The sequence below is a fragment of the Phytophthora cinnamomi genome (assembly GCF_018691715.1).
Source record: "Phytophthora cinnamomi strain GKB4 chromosome Unknown Contig116, whole genome shotgun sequence".
Taxonomy (NCBI): Eukaryota; Oomycota; class Peronosporomycetes; order Peronosporales; family Peronosporaceae; genus Phytophthora; species Phytophthora cinnamomi.
Genome location: NW_027151049.1, coordinates 353,568 through 375,774, shown reverse-complemented (window position 1 = coordinate 375,774; position 22,207 = coordinate 353,568). Strand labels below are relative to the sequence as shown.

Below are 22,207 nucleotides of genomic sequence, written 5' to 3'. Positions count from 1 at the left end.
TTGGAAACTAAGCGTCCTGAGCAAAGGTGAGCAAGCTATCGTTATAGTCTTTTCATGCACTACGCGCAGTTTCGATGCCCATGTCCCGACAGAAATCGCTCTCCATTTGCTTGAAGACCTCATCGTCAGGTCCGACAGGCCCAGAACGCGTTGCATCGACCTCCTTCGTCGTCAACGCAGCGATGTTATTCGCGGCGGCCGTTCCTGGAGCGCCTCCCTCTTCACCACGGTTCTGCCGCAAGCTCGGAGCGCCACCATCGTTGCCTGGACCGCCTGATTTCGATGCAGCACGAGCTGCTTTCATGCGTTCACTTTCGCGCTTGAAGTATGCCTCCATCGCGGCGCGTTCGCCACTCATGGGGCGTGAGAGAGTCCGAGGCACCTCCAGAATGTGTAAGTTGCCAATCTGGTCACCGACAGCGACGAGCTGCTGCTTGACGTGGGTTGAGCCGGCAGTATTGGCCCCCGCTGGCGCGCCTGGGCCAGGATTGTTGCGGCCTCGAGCACCGACGGCCCCATCCGCAGGCTTCGCTCGACCTGCTGCTGCTCCACCGCCTGCACCTGAAGCTGCTGAAGCATTTGCAGCGTTGCCACTAGCGTTGATAGTTACGACAGGTGAACGGAACTCGATGGATGTCAGCGCGCAGGCTGTGACTCCAATAGACAAGCTTGAGCGGTGAGACTGGTCCAAGAAGTCCCAAACCTCCAGCATGCCGTCAGCTTTGCCCAAGAAAATCACGCCTGGCCGCGTGGGTGAGAACGCTACGCACGTGATCGTCGATGCGGTCAACGGAGACACGAAGATCGGACCCTTCGACGCAGCAGCTGGATTAATGGCGTCGGCTGCAGCTCCACCCTCGTGCTGCTGTGCAACGTTCCAGAGGTGAAAATGAGACTCGCTTGCTGTCAAGAAGATACTGGAGAAGAACGGAGACGCGCACAGCCCCAGTATTGGGCGAGAATGGTCTCGACATAGCCACTGGACGTACTCGACGCCTTCTTCACCGCCCCTGCCACCGTCCTCGCCCTTGTTGCCAGCACCTTTCGCTGGTGCATGGGGACGCCAGTCGGCGTAGACGAACTCACCTTCTTCGGTGCCGCAGTAGAAATGGCTAGTGAGGGCTGGCACACCACCACTTCCGCCTTCGCCACCTCCAGATTCATCACGAGTCTTCTCGAGCCATAGTGTTTGCAGAGTTAGCTCGCCAGGACTATCAAGTTTGGTTAACGAGATCGAGTAGATCGGAACGAAGTGCACGTCAGGCGCGGCGGTACCGTCCTTGGTTGAGTTTGCTGCACCACCAGCCTTGTCAACCTTCGCGCGAGTCATTCCTCGATACTTTGGGTCTTTGAAGCGGAGGTCCCAGAACGAAACCTGCCCGTCGGCAGCAATTGTGACAAATTGGTTGACAGCTCCCGCATCGGCGCCTGTGGAGGCAACAACGTGACCTCGGCTATTGACTTCGACACCTGCCGGCAGCCACTGCAGATCTGCTACAGGTCTGCGGTGACTTACATCAATGTACGACACGTAGATAGGTTTCACTGGAGGCACTTGCTTGTGACTATCGTCGCCACCTTTTGAAGAGGTGGCACTCGAGCCCCCTGCTGCTCCGCTGCCAGCTCCACCCGATCCAGAAGATGTTTTGGTCGTTTTCATCTTGGAAAGCAGGTGCTCCACCTTGGAAAAGTCCCAGACAATCACCTGGCCGTTGTAGAGCCCTGCAGCTACAAGGTGCGGCGTTGCGGGGTTGAATCGCATTGTGAGTACGTCTTGCGGCGACTCGAGCATGATCTGAGGGTGGATGAGATCCACAAAGTTCCAGATGAGGATGAAGGAGCTGTCCACAGTATCGAGCAGGTCGAGGCGCCGAGCAAACGATGCGTTGGCTGCAGCAGCAACTGCGACGACTCCATGACGTCTTGGATGCCAGTCGATAGCAGACAGCGTCTTGTTCTTGCTGTACACAAGATCCGTGAAGCTGCGCAGCTCACGCATGGCGTTCTCATTGTTCTTGTTGCCCAGTGACGCGTCCTCCTCCTCCAGCAGATGAGCAAACGGATCCAAGAACACATCCAGCGTCTCGTTTTGCTGCAATGCGCGCTCCACACGAGGCAACACGCGCTCCAGGAATGCCTGAATTTTGTCACTGTCCATTTCGGCTCGACGCTGGGCCGGCTCCATCACAATCGGTTCGTACTGAAGCGCGCTGTTCACAGAGCGGAACCAACTTGTCTGCGTGGTCCCGTCCACCAGTGCCGGCGTTCCTTGCAGCCCCACGTCCTGCTCCAGTCTTGTCAACTCGTAGTTCGGGTCCTTGTGCTGCCTCCACTCGACGAAACCTACAATGTGCAATGCCTCACAGTAAGCACTACAAACCGTGACACACGAAATGCAGCGATGGCGTACATTGATCCGCATCGCGATCGCTGAACTTGTAGTCTGCGTTGAGTTCATCCGACATCTTGGTCACCGACATCGTGATCTACAGCAGCAACAAGCGCACACTCGTTAGTACTCGAGATGAATCACAAAAATGCCGTTCTTACGTACCAAAGGACGAGAAGGTTTGATGCTCAGCGCTTCAACATCGTCGTGGGTCTCCCGCGCCGTCGCCGACGTCCAGGGCCTCGAAAGCACGGGTTTGTCCTCGTACACGATCTTGGACATGTCGTTGGCGTCCGCTGCCGCGTTGGTCTCCTTCTCCTGCGCCGCCAGGGCGTCCAGCCGCTCTTGTTCCCGACGCTTGATGAGCTCCATCTGCGACTCGAATGCCCGGCGCGTGAGGCACAGCAGCCAATTCTCGCCGTACGTCTCGTTCGGGTCGGCCACGATGAGGATGTCGTCGCCCGCGGACATCTTGGCGATGTCGGCGCGGAACTCGTGGAACGGGCACATGAAGCCCACCTGGGCGATCTGATCCAGCACTTCTTGGCGCGTGAACACCTTGAACTCGACGGTCTCGCGCAACCCGCTGCCGGTTTTGAGCCCGAGTGTCTCCATCTCTCGCATCGAGATCATCATGGGCCGGGTGCCCTCCGGGGCCGGTTCCGCCTCCTTCGCCATGGATTCACGCTACCAACCAACGCAACGCCTTCGCACACGAATGGGGAATGTACCGATTGCATTTGGATACCGACCCTTCATCTGCCCTGCTGCGAGTCGAGGAGCTCCTCGACTCGACATGATCTATCATTCATCTAGCTACACGCACGCACTGTTGCTCATCAGAAGTTCTCGAGCCAATCGAGGTCGCCGCTGTCCCGCGCTACAGGCTCCAGCATGGGCATTTCGGCCGCAGTGGACGCCGCCAGCTGCTCCTCCATGAGCTTGGTCAACGCTTCGGCGTGCTCCCTGTCCTGGGTCTTGGACGCCAGCACGACCCAGTCGACACCGTCGAACCACGGGTGCGCGCGGATGACGGAGCCGCCTTTGACGATGTCCACGAGACCCTGGCCGCCCAGTCGGTCGTCCGGGAACGGGTCGAGTAGCTGCTGAACGAGGTCGCAGGCTTCCGGTGACAGGTCGTCGCGCGTGAACTTGAGCGCGCCCTTGTTGTGCCGAGAGATCTTGGAGTACACGGCCATCGTCACGTCCTTCTCGTTGGTGAGGCGCGACGTCGGGTTGGCCTCCAAGCCGAAGCTCTTGTCGGCGGTGTTGGCCCCAGTCGGGTCTTCTTCGTTGCTGCCGATCGCGAACGGCGTGCGGCCGCACAGCATTTCGTAGATGAGAATGCCGAGCGACCAGATATCGGCGCTGCACGTGTGGCCACGAGCGGAGACCATCTCCGGAGCCATGTACTCGGGCGTACCGCAGATCGTGTACGTCCGAGTCTCGTCCGGCAGACGCTTCATGTGGCGGAAGTCGTGCAGCTGCAGGTATCCGCGCGTGTCCACCATGACGTTCTCGCTGCTGAGGTTTCGGTACGCGTAGCCGGCCTGGTGGATGTACTCGAGCATGAGCAGCGCTTGCGCTGCAAACCCACGGACCGTCAGCTCGTTGGTAAACCTCCCGTTCGGCTCGTCGGCCAGCATGGCGGCCAGATCCGTGACCATGACAGTGTCGTAGGACAAGTACAGGGCCCGGTCGTCTCGCCATGACGCCACCATCTCCGGCACTAGTGGCGTGTCCAGTCGGATCGTCTTGTGAGTTGTTACGTAGCGTGCTGCTTCATCACCACGTCGATCAGCAGCCACTTGTTGCAATGAGAACACGTTGACAGTGAAGAACCGCTTTGTGTCGCTCACGCCCTGGTACAGCGCCAGGAACCCGAAGTCGGTGGGCTGGAGTACGTGTCGGAACCGCATGTCCTGAGGTCGCAATGGCCCCATTGCTATGGAATTGCGCCGTGATGCGTGTGCTGCTGGACTGTAGATGAGGTTCTTGACAGCAGTCTCGAAGGTGTGCCGTGCTTCACGCTGGAGACGATCAGCTTCGATCATGTCCTGCAAAGAGCCCAAAACCTCCTCGAACTCGCGCCGACCCACTTGCAACAGCTTCGTGCGCCCAACAGAGATAACATTAGCGGCTCGCGGCGCGTCGTTCAGCAATGCACGCTCGCCGAAGTACTGGTTCTTCTTCAGCCGCAACACCTCGCGCGAAGTCCGCTTCTTGCCAGGTCCAGCTACAGGATCGTCCTCCCAGATCGTACAGATCACTGCGCCTTCCTGGATCACGTAGAACGTGTCTCCTACGTCTCCTTGGTTGATGATGTAGTCACCATCGTGGTATACAACCTCAGTGAGGTTGTTGGCTAAGCGCTCGAGCTGTGCTTTCGTCAACGTCTTGAGCACGTCCACCTTCTTCAGTGTTTGAACTAGCACCGACGTCGGTGCCTTAATAAATACTCGCCGGAATGCGCGGCAGTCAATCGCCCACAACACTCCTGCTGATAGCGCCTTCACTGAGGACGACCGCGGACTGTTGTGCATGAGCGCCAGCTCACCGAACGACGCAGGTTGCAAGTCTGTGTCGTTACCCGGGGTAATGGGAGGTTGAGTGTACGTGTGCACAATGCTCTCGGGTCCTCCGTCGGCACCGCGTACACTCACCTGGTAGTCACCGCTCTCGACGATGTAGAATTTGTCGCCAGGGTCTCCCTGCCGAATTACCATGTCGCCTTCGCGGACAGTGATCCGCTCCATGACTGCAAAAATGTCGTCCTTTTGGGCCTGCGTGAGGTGCCTGAACAGCCAATTGTTCTTAGTGAGCGCTTCAAGCAGCCGCAGCTCCGTCGACGTCTTTGGGATAGCGTGGTCGCTGACACGATAAGCCAAGTCTTCCTCCTTGACAAGCTGCGCCATATCCTTGCGCATCTGGGCACGACGCTTTTCCTTGGACATACCGCGACGCACAGGACGAAGCTGCTGCGCGAGGTCCTTCTCGCTCGTCTGGCGTGGCAAGCGCCTGGCCACCGAGTTGGACCGGGGCGAACCCCCAATGGAGGCACCATTTGCAGTAGCGCCACCCTCGCTGAAATGGAAGTACACGCAGATGATGGTGATGTCATCGGTACGCAATTCGTACGTAAGCCAGAGGCGATAGGATTCCGCGACCACCTTGTGGCAGGCTTCAAGCGGGTCTTCATACTGCGCCACCATGTCAACGACTGCTTGACTGGTAAGGAACTCAAAGACTCCATCGCTTGCGATCACCACGAATTTGTCGTCTTCCGTGAGCTGCAGCGAGGTGATTTCAGGCACACCTATAACACCTAAAGTCTCTGCAATTTCGTCACCAAGACTGCGGGTGAAGGCTGTACCGGGGAAAGCTCCGTAAGGCGACCAAATACGTGGAGGATCGCCGTCTTCGTCCACCTGATCGTTCAGATTCGCTGCCCAGTTCTATCGACACGTACAAATACGGATAAGTCCATAGCTCGAACTTCACTACAGATATAATATACGGAAACTCACATCATGAACAGGGGCGATGCCTTCCAGCTGATCCATAGTAAGAACTCGCGCTCCAGATCGCTTTACACGCTCGCGCTCATCCTATTTGAATGAGTAACAGAATGAATTCGTCAGTTCTTCGATACACTGAACACAACCATTTCGTACATACCGAACGATAGGGTGTTTGATCGACTGAGAGCGGCTGCGCGACGAGTTTTCCATCGCTCATGGTGGCGATAACAGCTCGGGAATCGCCAACGTTCGCGACATGGATGGTTTCGCCGTCGAGGAACATGCAGATAGCCGTAGTGCCACTCAAACTGTCGTCGATACGTGACGCATGCAGGCGAGCGTTGGTCTCTTCGAACGACTTCGAGTAGGCCTCCAGGAACGAGCAGTTCTTGCGGTCCAAAATGCGAACCAGTCGCTCGGGACACTCCTTTCGTACAAACGACGCACACAAATCTCCCGTCGTGCCGTGACCGTCAAAGACACCGAAGTACATTTTCGCGGCATCGCCCATGAACGCCGGTAGGATAGTGCAACTATCCTGGTTTGGCTTGTCGAGGGCTAACAAACACGAAAATGGTTAGGATCAATCGTCACGCGCGACAAGTACCTCGGAAAACGTACCATCGGGGTAGTACCCTCGCTGCGAGACGAAGGCGTACTGCGTGTTGAGCTTGGGCGTCACCTTGGTCTTCATGGTTTTGGGTGAGCAAACGATGCGGGAGTTGATCTGCTCCTTCGTCAGCGGAGAGCGCACAGCCTTATTGGCAGCAGCAGCGCCGCCACTTCCTGGGGACGGCACAATCTTGGATTCCCCATCCGGGCGCTGCATGAAAGAGGCCCCGCAGCCCATTGTCTCCGAGTTGCTCGACCAGAGCTTGTATACGTCGCGAGATGCTGCGTCAGCTACGCGCTTTTCTTCACTGGGCGCGCCAGGGCCACCGTCCAGGTTCCCAGCAGCGCAGTCCTATCAAAATAACCCGTCAGTCGTCCGCAGCACCAACGCCTCGAAAGCGCCCCAATTTTAGCCGCCTGCATCGCATCCATGCTGCCTCGGCATGTCAAGATACAACAACAAGCCGTGCTATTGACGTACAAAGTGCCTCGAAAATTATTTTCAGGCTTTCGGGTGCACGCCAACTACCTCAACTATCTTACCTTCCTCCACCTAGTTGCCCAAAGCCGTGACAAAATAACGCACCTAGCCTCACCCGGTTCAGTGTTCTCCTCCGTCACTTGAAGCCGCTCACCGTTGATGTTTTAGTCGCCGCAGCCTGTCAACACACCGACCGATTCTCGCAATCAATCGCCCGGGAGCTGCGTCGATGTCGCCAACATGACCTTTTCTCCATCCACATCGGCGAGACTCAATCCTGCAGTGCCCCGCCAACTCCTCCACAGCCCACATGTGCGTCTAAAATGCTATATTTCCAGCCTGCGAAGAGCTTACCCATAAGTGCGTGCAAATGTTCTCATACGCCGTCCTGTTGTGCCTGCTCTTCGTTCTCCTGGAGGCGGCGCATCCTGCCGCCGCCGAGCTCCCTCTCCGGAGGGGGCTGCTGCTGCTCGTCCCTGCCTAATAAGACGGTGTCTTCCCTGATCTCGGTGGACGCGCCCTTCTTCATCTTGACGTGCGCGTTGGGCGAGTAGACCTCCTCGTTGTTGAACCACTTGCAGCTGACGTACTGCACCTTGCAGCGGTTGTAGTGGATCATCTTGCCCACGGTCTTGTCCTCTCCGTAGTCGAGGCCGTCCAGCTCGACGAAGATGGGTTTCTCCAGCATGCACTTGAGCAGCGCGCTGCCCACGAAGTAGGATCCGCCCGTGGCGAACACGTACGAGTTGATGTTGGTGGCGTCGCCGATGTTGACGTGCATGTCGCCGGCGTAGCACGAGTCCAGGTCCGTGCACTTCTTGAGGCACTGGTAGTAGTGCGGCCAGTAGATGACGGCCTCGTCGTCCTGCTTGAGCAGGTGGTTGCGCGGGTCCGCGGCGTGCACGTGGCTCATGATGGTCACCGTCTTGTTGTGCAGGTTCATGTAGCTGTCCACGCCCGCGTGGCGCACCACGCGCAGCGAGTCCTCGAGCGCGGCGGGCACGGCCACGTCGTCGTGGGCGAACAGGATGGTGTGCGGGCTGGCGATGAAGCCCACGAAGTCCCAGTTGGTCTTCTTGCACACGAACACGACGCGCTGCGTGTGCTCGATGAGCGAGGCCGTGAGCTTCTCCACGAGCCCCACCTCGCTCGTGGGCAGCACCTCGGCCGTCAGCCCCAGCCGCACGTGGCAGAAGAACAGCAGCAGCTGCGCGTAGTAGCCCAGCGCGAAGCCCAAGGCCAGCAGCGCCAGCAGCGCCGGCAGCCGCCGCAGCGCGCGCTGGCGGGCGGAAGAGCTGGAGGCGGCGCGCAGACGCGCGGCCCGCTCGCGCTCCTTGAAGCGCGAGCGCGGCGACTCGGGCGCCGCCTCCGCGTGCGTCTCCGGGAAGCTGCCGGTGCTGGCGTTGCGCGTGCGGCGGTGCGCCGTCGGCAGCAGCGGCGACGAACCCTCCCACGCCATGGCCGGCAGGAGGTGACGAGGAGAGAGTGCGACTGACCGACTGCGGCGGCGGTTATCGTTGAAGAGGGGATGACACGCGGGGGGTAACTGAAGTGGCGGCCCTGGTGGAAAGGGATAGATAGGGACCTTTGAAGAGGAATAGTTGAGGTTTCTGATGACGAAGAGGAGGGGAGCTCGTCGCGAGGGGACGACCGAAGCGGTAAGGCCCACATCGCTGGTGCAAGTGATACAGACGACACGAGAAGACACCTCGTGTCCTCACCAACAGTCAACGCACCGCACAGCAGTGCAATGCAGGACAGCAACAGCAGCTGGGGGTTCCAACATCTGCAATGCATTCAAGAGAGGACACTTCACGACGTTAGCTACGGGCTCCAGTTGACAGCTCGTCACAGGAGGACAACGCCAAGCCGCTCGAAGCGACCTACTCAACGCCGTGGCCGGCTTCGAGGGCTGCCAGAGGCGTGAGAGGTGACTGGTGGATAGGCCACGCCCCGTGTATCCTGCCGCGGGTGTCTGAGCCACCGAAAAGGACTCGGCCGCCGTCTCCTCTACAGCTTCGTGATGGTCCTGTCGCTCCCCCTCCTCCTCTGCCAGCAGTAGATCAAATGTCTTGGCCGCTAATTGGAGCTGTGGACGTCCAGGCCGATGCGAGCGCGGACGTCCTGTCGCCGCGCCTCCTGCCTTGCGGCCATGGACTCGAAGGTCGTCGCTGGCTGCTGCGGACTGGTCTTGCTGCTGCTGCTGCCGCCGATTTGGGTCTTGCCCTTGCGCTCCTTCTCCTGCAGATACGCCTCGTACTCGGCCGCCACGTCCGCTCGCTCCTCCACACGCGTCGGCTGCCGGCGGAGCATCTATCTCGCCACCTTGTCCCTCAGACGACGCTTGTAAAATGAGACCTAAAACGCTGCGCTTTTAACACAAAACGTAGGTGAATTGTTGAAGTCGGGCACCGCCGGGACCTCGGCTCAGCAGCTCTCAACGCACAATCGAGAGTATTAATGTTGTCTGTATCGAGCCGATGCAGCTCCTTCCTGAAGAGCCGACGCACCGGAATCGCCACGCCAAACTCGATGTTCGACTTTTCTCATTGACATTGCAGCGCCTGCTATCCTGCTTGTCGTCCTGAAGCCTTGCAGGGCGAAAGCACACAGCCAGTGCTGCCGGAGCTGCGGTTCAGCGGTCACGCCGGACTTGCGGTCGTCTACGACCAGCCCAGCTTCACGTTGGCCCATACATACGCCCAGTCAAATCGCTTGGCCATCAAGACACACTGGCTACACTTTTTAACCCATGGGCCGTTGCAGCGCATTCGAAAACGGCCCGACTCAAGCTCAAAGAGGCGCAACAGCCTGCACCATCGCAGCGGCGGCGACACTGACGCCGCTGTCCGTTGCCGTCACGCACTTCCCAAGTTGTCACGGAGGCGCGGGGCTCTCGAACCGCGTGCTCGGTGTCTCCCACCGCCGTCTGTAGCCCAAGTTACGGCCCCTGGAAGTTGGTGTATCAATCAAGACCGCGACTATGTCGGAAGGCGTCGCCGGCAAGCTGCGCGCCATCAAGATGGGCGTCTCCCGGCGCGGGTCCTCGCTCAACGCCACGCTGCAGGCCAAGGACGTGCGGCTCCAGCTGGACGAGGAGTTCGAGCGGGAGAACGGCTACTCGTTCGACTACGCGCTGGTCTTCCAGGTGCACGACGAGGCCGCGAAGCTCACGGACGATCAGAAGAAGTTCAGCATGCGCACCATCCTGCAGCAGCTCGCGCGCGGCGGCATTGAGACCAAGATGTTCTACTCGGCGGATCGTGGCCACGTGTTCTGCAAGCTGCGCGCGACGCTGGAGCGACTGTCCAAGGAGGCCGACCGCATCGACTACAAGGTCGAGTTCGACCCCGGCGAGCTCCGCAAGATTGCCGAGGCGGGCTACGAGGAGCAAAACATCAAGAAGATCATCATCAAGGACGAACACCAAGTGTCGAAGCGTGATCCGTACCAGAACATCTTCGCCAAGTTCGACGTCGAACCTCGACTGTACCCGGCTTACCGGAAGTATGGAGAAAAGCAAATTCCATTCCGCGGCGTCGATCGGTACGTTGATTTGTTATTACGCCGTCTGCTTTTTGTTGGCACTAATCGTGAAGTTGCTGCTCGTATGTACAGGATCAAACTGCTGCTCAACATCATCAAGACGCGCGGAGAGGGTGGTTGCAGCTTGAATATCAGCGATTTGTTGAGGGACAAATGCCTTGTCGCCGCTTTCCCGCTGCATGACACTGAGGAGCTAAAAAAACTCAGAGCGAAATGGTTCAGCTGGCATTTCGCACCTTGGGCCCAACCGCTGTGGGACATCAAGGACTACTTCGGAGAGAAGGTTGGCCTATACTTCGCGTGGCTGGGTAGGTTGCAAACAATCCAGCTCGCTTGTCGTAAGCATTTCTAGGTTAACATTTGCTATTGCAGGTCACTACACGACATGGTTAATCGCACCAGCCATCATCGGTTGTTTGCTGTTCGCTAACGTGTTGATCGAGAAATCAGCTGACTCGCTCCTGGTGCCGTACTTCGGCCTCTTCATGGCCCTTTGGTCAATGTACGTAGATTTCAGTAATGATGCTGCGTCGAGGAGAACGTAGCCAGCTAAATCGAGTTTTTGCCTTAGCTTTTACTACGAGTACTGGAAGCGCTATAATTCGACATTGGCGCTGGAGTGGGGCATGACCACGTTTGAGGAAGAAGAGGTGGAGCGCCCGGAGTTTGAGGGAAAACCGACCACCTCGCCAATTGATGGCTCTGAGATGCGTTACTTCGATCCTCACACACGTTTCCGCCGTGTTATGGGCTCACTGGTAAGGATCAACACTTTGTGCATACCTTTCCATCCTACTAGTAGCGGCTAATTGATCTCCCTTCTTTCCCGACAGTTCTTCATTTCAATGCTCATCTTGCTCGTTATCGGCGTTGTAGCGGGCATTTTTATCTTCCGCTACGCTGCTACGTCGGGCAAGTGGAAAGATATGTTCACTGTGAACGGCATCCAGCTCGGTGGTCCTGCAGCATCAACCGTTAACGCCATTCAGATTATGGTGATGAACAACGTCTACAGCACGGTAGCTGAGAAGCTCAATCAATTCGAGAATCACCGCACTGACACCGAGTATGAAGATCACCTGATCGGCAAGACCTTCCTGTTCCAGTTCGTCAATTCCTACGCCAGTCTGTTCTACGTGGCATTTATCAAGACTGCGGTGGAGGGCCACGAGTCCTGCAAACCGGAGGGCCATGGCTGCATGGACGAGCTGATGATGAGTCTGGGCATTATTTTCATCTTGCGCTTGACCTCCGGCAATTTCTTCGAGGCTGGCCTTCCCTGGATCATTAAGAAACTGAAGCGAACGAAAGCCAAGGAAAACGGAATGGTTCGCGAGGCCTCTGTGATCGAGACCCAAATGGCTCTGGATGTGTACGACCAGAAGGGGACGTTCGATGACTACAACGAGATGATCATTCAATTCGGATACGTGACGCTCTTTGTCGTGTCGTTCCCTCTGGCCCCAGCTTTCGCTCTCTTCAACAATTTCTTCGAGATCCGCATTGATGCTCACAAGCTGGTCAACGCCACCCGCCGACCAGACCCTCGCGGCGCGCAGGACATTGGCACATGGGGAACCATTATCGACCTCATGGGATCGATCGCCATGGTGACCAACGTGGCACTGGTCTGCTTTACGTCCCGACGCACGACGGCACACTTGACGGCCCACGAGCGCCTGTGGCTCTTTGTGTGCGTCGAGCACGGACTCATTCTACTCAAGTACATCCTCATGATCATTGTGGACGACGAACCCCATGACGTTACGTTGCAGAAGCAGCGCTCGAGCTTCATTGTCAACAAGATCGTAAACCTCATCGCAGACGACGACGACGAAGAGATGGCCAAGGGCAACCAAGTACGCGTGGATCTGACCGTGTTTGACGAAGACATTTAGGCCTGCTACTGGCCTGTCGTCGACAGCAGATCATCGCCAGTAGCTCAGCGTCTTCCATCATCAGTATATACATTTGCATTTTACCTTCTATCGTACTGCACATGCTTGCGCTTCCCTAACTCTTTTGATCAGTACAGCCACGGCGATAGAGAGCCAATGAGCGCATCGTTGCCATCGCCATGGACTCCATCATCTCCTTCAGAATCACCATCATCGTCGCTAAAAAGCCGCTTCAGGCTCGCATGCCTGTGCAGTTGGGTGGCATCCTCACGCGATACCAAAACGACGGGGATTGTCACGTACCGGCCTAGTCCACGCTTATCATCAGCTAGCGAGTACTTGCGGTTGGGATACCTGCTGTACGCAGCCTTTGAGTTGACAACAACAACGCCCGCTGCGCCAGCATTTTGCAGCCTCAGGGCCTTCTCTGCAAAAGTGCACGTTCCACGAGCCACCAGCACAATCTTGCCACGTACTTGCTTGGTGTCTATAGCACCGCAAGCCTCGCCAATTTCGGGCATGAACAACAGCAACGGTGCCTCCACGGCTGATGGAGTTGTGACCTGCAGGCCGAACTTAGCAGGAGATGCCACGAGTGTCATCACGTGCACGTCACCAAGACGCACAGCCATCCCCACCGGGATAACAGGGGACGTTTGTTGGATGTCCCGTGCAGCCGCTAACTCGACGTTGCGCTTACGCACTTGCAGTTTGCCATTCTCGCACTTCGGAGAGGCGAGTGACGCCTTGTGCTGAGGTTCTCGAAAGAGATGCGAGTCGACCATCAGGATGTGGCCTTCAGTACTGAAAACAACGTCGGACGCCTTGAGAGGCTTTTTGTTTCGCCTGACGTAGGTGGAGTTTGCGTTGGTGGAAGCATTTTTACAATCGAGTGATGGTTCAAGCGTTCGCGGCTTGGTTGTAGAATCCGTAGCACTGCTTGGGCTCGACAACGACGATGCATTTTTCCGCTGCCGCACTATAGGCGCTGGGACGATCACATCGGGCTCATCGCTGAAGAGCAAGTACAGATACTTCGCTGTCTCCGAAAGGAAATAGCTATCCATGCGGTCTTCAATGTCAAGCGTGTGAATATTTCCCACGGCCGCGTATCCGCAAGGCACCTCCGACACGCGACGAATGTCTTGCAGCATTTGGCGCCCCATTTTGAGGTATTTGTGGTCGCGCGTGGCCTGATACAAGTGATAGGTGCTCTCGATAAGCTCGGGGCGAAGCGGAGATGTCCGCGCCCAGCTGATGACCGTGCCGCGGTTGCCAGGCTTCGACATGCCGCGTGGTGCCAAGTCCAACAACTCTGGCATCGCGCCAAACTCGTCCCATAGCGGGAACATGTGCTCGTGGGTGCGAATCGCACCCGACACGTCACCAGCCAGCACCTGCAGTCCAGGCCAGAACGCCTGCAGCGCCGACACTCGACGCGCGCGCACCTGGTCCTTGCCCCCGTTCATATCCACCTCAATGTACACGTCGTCGTGGTTCACGTGCGTTTCCACCGCCTGGTAGCTCGCGTTGAACATCGCCAGCCACTGCGAATCTCCACTGACAAGATGGTACTTGAGCAAGTACTCAAAGAACGAGTCCAGCCCTGCTCCGATCCCTCCGTGCGAGTGCACCCACTCTCCCGACGCCACATCGATGGCACTGCCCAGCAAGTCGATGTCGGACCTCCTATCCCATATCGCCACCACCGCCTCCTTCGCCCTCTCCTCGAACCTGTGATCCCCAGTCAACCTCGATAAATACGCCATCTCCACCAGCAGCGACCCGGCCGCGGCAGGACACGTCAGTTTGGCCGCCCGGTCTTTCGGCAGCACCCCACTGCGTAAATTCACCCGGTGCACGGGGATCCCCGTCGGCGTATCGAACGCCGGCAACAGCCGACGCCCCAGATCCTCCGCTAAGCTCAGCAGCTCCCCGTTGTACTCGTCCGCTCCCATCATCCCGAAGTACTCGGGGGATGCCAGCATGTGCGCCGACACGAGCCCCCCGATGACCCGGATGGTGGACTCGAACACCGACACCGTCACGTCGCGGTCGAAGGACACGCTGCTGGCCACGAGCCGCACGGCCCGCGCGAACTCGTCGCGGTCGCCCAGCACCGCCAGCATGTCCAGCGAGTCCACCAGCGTGAGAGAGAAGCCGCCCAGCACGTCGTCCAGGTCACCGCGCTCGCGGCGGTCCCAGCGGCGGCCGGAGCAGCTTAGCGGCTTGAGCTCGTCCCACGGGAAGGCGTGCTCCATGTAATTGCGGTAGCCGTGGTAGAACATGTCGCGCGCCTGCTGCTGCAGGTGCCGCCGCTCCGACGCGTGCATGTGCGCGCTGCAGAGCCCCCCAAAGGCTGCGACCGACACGACGAGGAAGAGCAGACGCAGACGCGTCCAGAGCACTGAGCGGTGGCGCATGGCCGTCCCTGCGGGCGGAGGAATGGGGCGGGGAACACACGCACGGCGGATCGGGAGACCTCCTGCCCCCGAACGCCGTCAAATACCGCAGTGAACCGGCTGCTGAGCCATAACGAAAGATCGGACTTTAGAGGAGACTATAGAGTGGGCAAGAGGAACGGAGACCTTGGAGGACTGTATTGTCGTAGTTGAAGTGCTGGCTCTCTGCGACTTGGATGGAACGGACGTCGAGGACCATTTTCGATGGCGGACATGGCTACTGCGTCTTCAGGAGCGCTGGGGTGAGCAGCACCGGCTGCAGACAGGCTGTAGCGGCGGTAGAAGCAGCCTTGACAGGCTTAGTCGACGTCGTTGGCGCAGTTGGCTCGCTTGGCGTCGCGGTCGGCTTCGTGCCTGGGGCGAAAAGCGCTGGGGTCAACAGCAGCGGCTTGGACGTCGACGTTGGCTGAGAAGGTCCACTGGCACTGACACTCGAGCTGGCCGATGCAGGCGAGCTGCTCCTGTTGCTCTTCGCCGAAGAAGTTGTCAACGTAGCAGCGAGCAGAAAAGTTGGTGTCAGTAACTTGGGCATCGATGTGTCGGAGCGTGGCTTTGACGTTGAAGTGGATGAAGACGTCCCAGCAACGCTGAAACTCCGGATCGAAGCAGTTAGGGTCTTAGTCGTGGCCAGCGGCTTGGTTACAGGAGAAACGATAGCGGGGGTGAGCAGGACCTTCGGCGCGAAGCAGTGCTGGCTCAAGAATTCAACCATCTCAACTCGGTGTTTGGTGTTGGCCTTTCCGTGCGATATTCAATGGCTCAAAGTAAGGGGACTCGGCGGGAGCGACCAGCACTGCTTGCGGCAGATAGGGAAATGACCGAGATTTTCTTTCACCTCGACGTGGTTAGTCTTGGCAATCGTTTTTGAATAGTCACACAAGAACTCCGTCGATTGACCATGCGAAGCACCGACTGCAGAGGTGGAGCTGTCAACGTAGTTTCTATTGCGAATGGGGATACCGTGCAAGCATTACGCAGCGGTATGCACTACAGGCGCACTATTAGGTGGTATGCGTTAGTGCGAATGCTCATTTCTGTCCAGCAGAAGGACACGCAACTGTTGTAGCTAGGTTAGACATTTAGCCTCACGCTTCCAAGGGGAATGCCCCTGTGTATGTAGTACGGAGCCCCTGCTCCAAGTAACTTCTCATTCTCAAATATACCTCGTTCAGAGGACTCAAGTCTCCAACGCTGTTGACTCTTCTCCGGTGGCCTTCCTTTTCTAACCTCCTTTAGTTTCAACCTTGTGCATACGTACACGTAAAGGTATTCCTATTGAATTCGCCCGCCGTCGCTGCAGACTCAACCAACACTACAGCGTTTTGCTCAGTATTGGCCCAGATCCTGAACGCACACAACATCTCTTAACTCAGAACATCTTCTTCTGAACAATGACCGTCGCACGTCCCCAGCTCATGTGAAACTTTTCCTCGTGCACCGCCTGCCATCGCGTCGACTGCAATGGCTTCGTCACCGTCACAAAGTAGCTGCCAACGGCCAACTGGTCTGCATTCATCCAAGTAACACCAAACACGACGAAACAAGCTGTTAGGCAACATGCATCTCTAAGCCCCGAATCCACCACGCACCCGATTCCGTCGAAATCGCTTGAATTAGCTACAACGGTGCACCGAAATATAGTAAAGCGCGTGAGTTCCCAATCCCACACGTAACCCTCCAGACAATCAGGTAGACTTACACTGTCACTGAAACACGTCGAGTTGCAAAACACAAGCGTGGCGTCCCGCCAGACATCAGGCCGCTTGACAGCGTCAGCCTTTGCAAAGCCCACATCCATATCGGCCTTGGTCACCGGCAACGAGTCCAGCATCTGGTATCGCCACCGATCCAGCACCTTGAGCGCCACCGCATGCAGCCCATCCAGCACCTGCCACCAGCACTTCATCAGTCTCACCCCTCACTCCAACTCAAGCTCCAACACCGCCTGTCCTCACCTCGATGCCGCAGCACTTGGAGAAGTCGTGCAGCAGCGCCGCCGCCATCACCTGCCACACACAGCTCCACCACATCAGCACATCATCGTCTCTCTCTCTCCAACGTTAATCTCCCAGCACGCACCACTTTGCCACAGCCCGAGCCGATGTCGTAGAAGTTCCCGCCTTTGTCCAGCAGCACGCCGAACTGCGTCCTCATCTGGCAAGACGCATCCGCAGCCAGTCAGCCCCCTCCGACCCCAATTACCCCTCAATTGGGTCCCTTCGAGCCTCCGTACCAGCTGAAAAATGGCGTCCACCGTCTCGAACGGGATCTCCCCGTACACCAGCGAGCGGTTGGCCAGCTCTTTCTTCTCGCGCTCCAGGCGCGACACTTTCTTCACCTCCGGCTCGGGGAACTCCGAAAACATCTCGGCGTGGCGCTTGGCGGCATCTTCCACTGCAGAAAATCACATCAGTGGGGAGCTGAGTGAGTGGGGGAGACGGTCACGGCAAGTGCGCATTGAGATGGCGCGTGCGTACCGACGGAGACGCCCTTGGAGGCCACGGCCACCTCTGCCTCGCTAGTGCTCATGGGTTTTGATACCGAATTGGTGGTGGAGTTGGTACAGATGGTGAGCTAACAGCTAATGGCACACAAAATAATTAAGTTGCTTTATAGATGCAACTTAACAACTTCAACGGGATGAACCCGTAGATAGCTTGAAGGAACGGAGCGTAGCTGCCACTGCTTCGACTTCGCTCTGTTTCAGGTGCAAATCCTCGCTTTCGGCAGCCTCGTCCGCATCGAGCCATTGCAGAGTCTCCTCTGCCTTCTGCTCGAGGGTCTTTACCTCCTCAATCGCTCGTGTGAGCATGCAAAATGTCGTTCGCATCGACGTCGAACGTGATATCGACCTTGGCTTCGCCGCGAGGCATGGGAGGTATTCCATCGAAGTCAAATTCGTGCAAAATGGGATTGCAACCGATTTTCCAGCCCTCACCCTCGAAAACTCGGATTCGTATGATAGACTGGTTGTCTTCTGACGTCGAAAACGTCTCCGTCTTCTTCGTTGGAACTGTAGTGCTGCGCGGAATCATGACTGTCGTGGTCAGGTCGCCAACTTCCACTCCAAGCGATAGCGGTGCCACATCCAACAACAGGTAATTGTCCAACTTCGGCGATGGATCGTGGCAAAGAGTGGCAGCTAGGTGGGCGGCACCGATCACGGCAGCTTCTTCAACCACTCTGGACAGTAGTTTCTTATCGAAGAACTCTGTTAGTAGTTTTTTAACTCTCGGAATGCGCGTTGATCCACCAACGTGAACGACGTCATGAATATTGGCTTTAGTCAGGTTGGCATCACTTAGCACCTGCTGTACCGACCACAGGATTCAGTCGAACAGATCGGCGCACAAACTCTCGAACTGCGTGCGTGTGATTGCCTGGAGGAAGTTGATCCCATCATGGAGCGCTTCAAGCTCTATGGTAGTCTCTTTAGACAGTGATAACGCTCGTTTGGCTCGCTCACAAGCCTTGCGTAGGCGAGGCATGGCCCGTGAATCGGTCCGGAGATCTTTGCCATGAGCTTTCTTGAACTCATCTACACAATGACCTACTAGGCGGTTATCGAAGTCGTCGCCACCCAGGTTGATATCTCCAGCAGTACCCAACACCTCGAAGTTGCACTCTTCGAACGCCACCACCGACATATCCATCGTGCTGGCTCCTAGGTCAACAACAAGCACCTTGCGCTCTGGTCCCTTTTTGTCGACCCCATGCGCCATTGAGGCAGCCGTAGAACTGCTGATCATTCGCAGGACATTGAGTCCGGCGATAGCACCGGCATCCTTGACTGCCTGTCGCTGGGGGTAGTTAAAGTAGGCTGGTACTGTCACGACCGCGCTGTTTGCCTCCTTGCCTGTGTAAGTCTCCACGATGCCGCGCATTTCAGTAAGCAGCAATGCCATAATCTCTACAGGCTCGAGTACCCTGGTCTCTCCTCTGAACTGCACTACAACTTGAGGTTTATCGTCTGCGCCACAAACCACTTCGAATGGCCAATGCTTGATGTTTTCCTGGACTCCCGGCTCCGAAAATTTGCGGCCAAGCAGGCGCGTTACCCCGAACACTGTGTTCTTTGCATTTCGAAGTAATTGGTCTACGGCAGCATCGCCAACCAGAACCTCCATATCCGTGAATGCCACGTGCGAAGGCGTCAAGCGGTTGCCAAATTTGTTAGGAAGGATTTCCACACGATTGTTCTGCCAAACAGCCACACTGGAGTATGCCGTGCCTATGTCGATGCCAATGCTGGGCCTACCTGCAGTGGTGTTGGCCATTGCTGCTCGTTTTTTTGTCTAGCGGAGTTGCCGAAAGCTGAATAATTCAGAGATCACAGATGCAAGGCGAAGGAAATACGCTATACAGGCGACTACGTCTTCATACTAAATCCAACGTTGTCGAGGACGGTAGTCCTCGACACTTACAGGATAAGATCGAAGCGAGAAATCAATTATTATCAACCAGCTTGCAGTGTACTAAGTAGTTATTTAATGAGGCTCATTGTACGGTACAATTTGTACCACGCCTAACGAATGGCACCCCAAGCAAAAGTCTTACGGTAGCCTTCCCCGCCACTTCCTTCACCACCGGCAAGAGAAATCTTGATAGCACCTAGCTCACTTGCTGCTGTGCCCACCTGTTGTTGTTTGTTTTCGTCCTCAGCTGATTGACGCAACTTCAGCCTCGACTTTTACTTACTTCAAAGAGATATTAGGCACCTTTTCAACTTCAAAACTGCAAACTCCAAGTTCACTGCTGCAAAATGTAAGATCAAAATTAGAGACCTTTCTGTTGTTTATGGTGTGTGGAGTGGGGGGGGGGGGGGGTTAACGGCGTTCTATTTGGTGTTAGGTTTTATCGTTTTATCTATAGAAGCCTGATATGCAGTTAGACAGGTGTGTGGAGTGGCATTGAATGAAAACCACCGATAGGGTTTTATACACAAGTCACTGGCTGATGAGCCGGTTAAGAATGGACCTAAAATGACGATCTAACCAACCAACTTCTGTATCTATGTCCTTCAGACGTTCATTCTTATCCGATCAAAACTACGCAAGGATAAGACCGCGAAGTTCGATACCAGTACAAACATCGAGGGTAGCGGAACCACTATTTACTACGACTACCATAACGAGCTTAACGTGGTCGTCCTGCACCAGCCTTCATTTTGCAAAAGAATCGAGAACAGACAAGCACACCGTGATAGCGATAAACAATTACAACGATGGTGAACGTTGCCGCAGATAGGCCAAGTATGGCCATCGACCTCGGCTCCAAGTACTCTCGCGTGGGTGTCTGGCAAAACGAACGCGTCGAAATCGTGCCCAGCAAGTCGGGTGATCGCTTCACGCCGACAGTGGTGGCATTCACGGACACTCAGGTACTCATTGGCGAACCTGCCACGCAGCAGCAGATGCAGAACTCGCAAAACACAATCTTCGACATCACGAGCTTGATCGGCCGTAAGTTCTCGGACCACGAGATACAGGAATGCACCAAGCACTGGCCCTTCAAAGTGGTTTGTGGACCGGAAGATACGCCCCAAGTGGTGGTGTCGTTCAAAGGTGAATCGAAGTCGTTTCAGCCTGTTGAGATCCTTGCGATGTTTCTATCAGAAATGCGGGAAATGGCCGAATCCTACACAGGAAAAAGGGTGGAAGACGCATTGGTGACGGCGCCTGTCAGGTTCAATCATTTTCAACGGCAAGCGATCAAGGACGCCAGTGCTCTCGCTGGCCTTAACGTGGCGCGCTTGATCAGCGCCCCCACAGCTGCCTGCATCGCGTACGGATTCGATAAGAGGACTGAAACTGGTGTACAAACCGTTCTCAGCTGTGACCTTGGCAGCAGCACATTGGATATATCACTGGTTTCCATCGAAAGTGCAATATACGAAGTGTCGGCTACAACTGGTGTTTCTCATCTCGGAGGAGACGATTTTGACAGTCGCCTTGTTGAGTACTGTGTGGCTGAATTCAATAGAATCCACGGCAAGGACCTCCAGACCAATTTACGTGCGATGGCACGCTTGCGTGGTGCTTGCGAGCGAGCCAAACGCACCTTGTCGACTTCAACGGAAACGCAAATTGAAATCGACTCGCTGCACGAAGGCGTTGACTTCCACTTACCGGTCTCTCGCTCCCAATTCGAGAAATGTTGCGCTGACTTGTTCGACAAGGCCGTGGAGGCCGTTGAGAAGGTGCTGGAAGATGCCAAGGTGAAAAAGTGCCAAGTGGACGAGATCGTGCTTGTTGGTGGGTCATCTCGCATTCCGAAAATGCAGCAGCTTTTGTCCAAACTCTTCGATGGGAGAAAGCTGGCTGGGACGATCACGAAGGAGGAGGCCGCCGCCATCGGCGCAGCGATTCAAGCCGCCGTTCTTGCTGGAGACGATGTGCCGAAGTTGCAAGATCTCTTGTTGTTGAACGTAATGTCGATGTCCCTCCAAATGGAAGTAAATGGGGCCAAGACGGTCGTCATCCCGCGAAATTGCACCATTCCAATGAAAAGGACTCAAACCATTTCAACATCACCTGGTAAAAACTCGGTTGTACGCTTCCACTTTTTCGAGGGTGACAGCGAGAACGCAAGAGGCAACCTTCAACTGGGCATTCTCGACATGGATGGCGTTCTCATTGACAAGGCAGAATTCGACGTAACAATTGACATCGACGCGAGCTCGAACTGGAGTGCTTCGGTCGTGGAGAAATTAACGGGCAAGGAGAAAGAGTTTACAATCAACTGCAGTTCATTGCCTGCTTCGGAGGCCGGAAGTGCACTGAAGGACGCTGAAAAGGACAAGAGCTCACGCAGAGTCAGTGGTGCCCTTGGCAAAGTGCGTAGTATGTTCTCGGGATTCATGCCGAGAGGGTCTAAGCAAAAATCGAAGCTGAAGTTGCGCCAATCGGCTGAGGACGAAACCAAGCAGCGGCAAGTGGATTCGACAGGAACCAAGCTGGACCACATCAAGATTTCTCTTGCCAGCGTTGGTGCCAAATGAAGGAAACGGCGGGGAAAGTTACCCTAAGTTCCTTTGCCTGAGGCGCGGTAGCTTTGATGAAGTACACGATAAGTCTGATTAATACTGTTGACCGAGTCTCTCGACAACACTAAACGCCTATTTTACAGAGGACGAGGATAGAAGGTGGCCCAGTTCCGACAAAGGGGGTGAAGCCCTAGCATTTTCAAAATCTCACAAGGTTCGATTGTATATGCTTTTGCTTTAGAATCAGCCGTATTCGTGGTGCGCAGCAGCTTTCTGGAAACAATTCTCAACCGATGCGGCCGCATGACACATA

At 56.2% G+C, this 22,207-nt stretch overlaps 9 protein-coding genes across 9 annotated transcripts; 2 read left to right on the top strand and 7 right to left on the bottom strand.

The window, feature by feature from the left end:
• Positions 1 to 52: 52 nt before the first annotated feature.
• On the bottom strand, positions 53 to 3,067 carry IUM83_16512 (Cytoplasmic dynein intermediate chain; the record flags this gene model as incomplete). The annotated part of the gene is made up of 3 exons (XM_067941399.1): positions 53 to 2,343; positions 2,411 to 2,486; positions 2,642 to 3,067. The coding sequence occupies 3 exons, from the start codon at positions 3,065 to 3,067 to the stop codon at positions 53 to 55; spliced, it is 2,793 nt and encodes a 930-aa protein (XP_067781589.1).
• Positions 3,068 to 3,228: 161 nt separating this feature from the next.
• Positions 3,229 to 8,462, bottom strand: IUM83_16511 (AGC protein kinase; the record flags this gene model as incomplete). Its single annotated transcript, XM_067941398.1, has 7 exons — positions 3,229 to 5,844; positions 5,917 to 5,997; positions 6,068 to 6,468; positions 6,532 to 6,874; positions 7,066 to 7,075; positions 7,144 to 7,181; positions 7,386 to 8,462. 7 exons carry the CDS (start codon positions 8,460 to 8,462, stop codon positions 3,229 to 3,231), a joined length of 4,566 nt encoding a protein of 1,521 aa, XP_067781590.1.
• A 620-nt stretch (positions 8,463 to 9,082) lies between these two features.
• IUM83_16510 (Anaphase-promoting complex, subunit CDC26) lies at positions 9,083 to 9,316 on the bottom strand (the record flags this gene model as incomplete). Its single annotated transcript, XM_067941397.1, has 1 exon — positions 9,083 to 9,316. One exon carries the CDS (start codon positions 9,314 to 9,316, stop codon positions 9,083 to 9,085), a length of 234 nt encoding a protein of 77 aa, XP_067781591.1.
• Positions 9,317 to 9,986: 670 nt separating this feature from the next.
• IUM83_16509 (uncharacterized protein) lies at positions 9,987 to 12,447 on the top strand (the record flags this gene model as incomplete). Its single annotated transcript, XM_067941396.1, has 5 exons — positions 9,987 to 10,549; positions 10,622 to 10,857; positions 10,922 to 11,051; positions 11,121 to 11,307; positions 11,383 to 12,447. 5 exons carry the CDS (start codon positions 9,987 to 9,989, stop codon positions 12,445 to 12,447), a joined length of 2,181 nt encoding a protein of 726 aa, XP_067781643.1.
• A 128-nt stretch (positions 12,448 to 12,575) lies between these two features.
• Positions 12,576 to 14,780, bottom strand: IUM83_16508 (ER degradation-enhancing alpha-mannosidase-like protein; the record flags this gene model as incomplete). The annotated part of the gene is made up of 1 exon (XM_067941395.1): positions 12,576 to 14,780. The coding sequence occupies one exon, from the start codon at positions 14,778 to 14,780 to the stop codon at positions 12,576 to 12,578; it is 2,205 nt and encodes a 734-aa protein (XP_067781642.1).
• Positions 14,781 to 15,208: 428 nt separating this feature from the next.
• On the bottom strand, positions 15,209 to 15,621 carry IUM83_16507 (uncharacterized protein; the record flags this gene model as incomplete). Its single annotated transcript, XM_067941394.1, has 2 exons — positions 15,209 to 15,496; positions 15,583 to 15,621. 2 exons carry the CDS (start codon positions 15,619 to 15,621, stop codon positions 15,209 to 15,211), a joined length of 327 nt encoding a protein of 108 aa, XP_067781573.1.
• A 657-nt stretch (positions 15,622 to 16,278) lies between these two features.
• IUM83_16506 (histone methylation protein DOT1) lies at positions 16,279 to 17,438 on the bottom strand (the record flags this gene model as incomplete). Its single annotated transcript, XM_067941393.1, has 7 exons — positions 16,279 to 16,415; positions 16,499 to 16,526; positions 16,609 to 16,797; positions 16,865 to 16,915; positions 16,989 to 17,063; positions 17,143 to 17,303; positions 17,387 to 17,438. 7 exons carry the CDS (start codon positions 17,436 to 17,438, stop codon positions 16,279 to 16,281), a joined length of 693 nt encoding a protein of 230 aa, XP_067781634.1.
• Positions 17,439 to 18,238: 800 nt separating this feature from the next.
• On the bottom strand, positions 18,239 to 18,793 carry IUM83_16505 (heat shock protein 70; the record flags this gene model as incomplete). The annotated part of the gene is made up of 1 exon (XM_067941392.1): positions 18,239 to 18,793. One exon carries the CDS (start codon positions 18,791 to 18,793, stop codon positions 18,239 to 18,241), a length of 555 nt encoding a protein of 184 aa, XP_067781644.1.
• A 2,177-nt stretch (positions 18,794 to 20,970) lies between these two features.
• On the top strand, positions 20,971 to 21,909 carry IUM83_16504 (hsp70-like protein; the record flags this gene model as incomplete). Its single annotated transcript, XM_067941391.1, has 1 exon — positions 20,971 to 21,909. One exon carries the CDS (start codon positions 20,971 to 20,973, stop codon positions 21,907 to 21,909), a length of 939 nt encoding a protein of 312 aa, XP_067781572.1.
• Between the last annotated feature and the right edge of the window lie 298 nt (positions 21,910 to 22,207).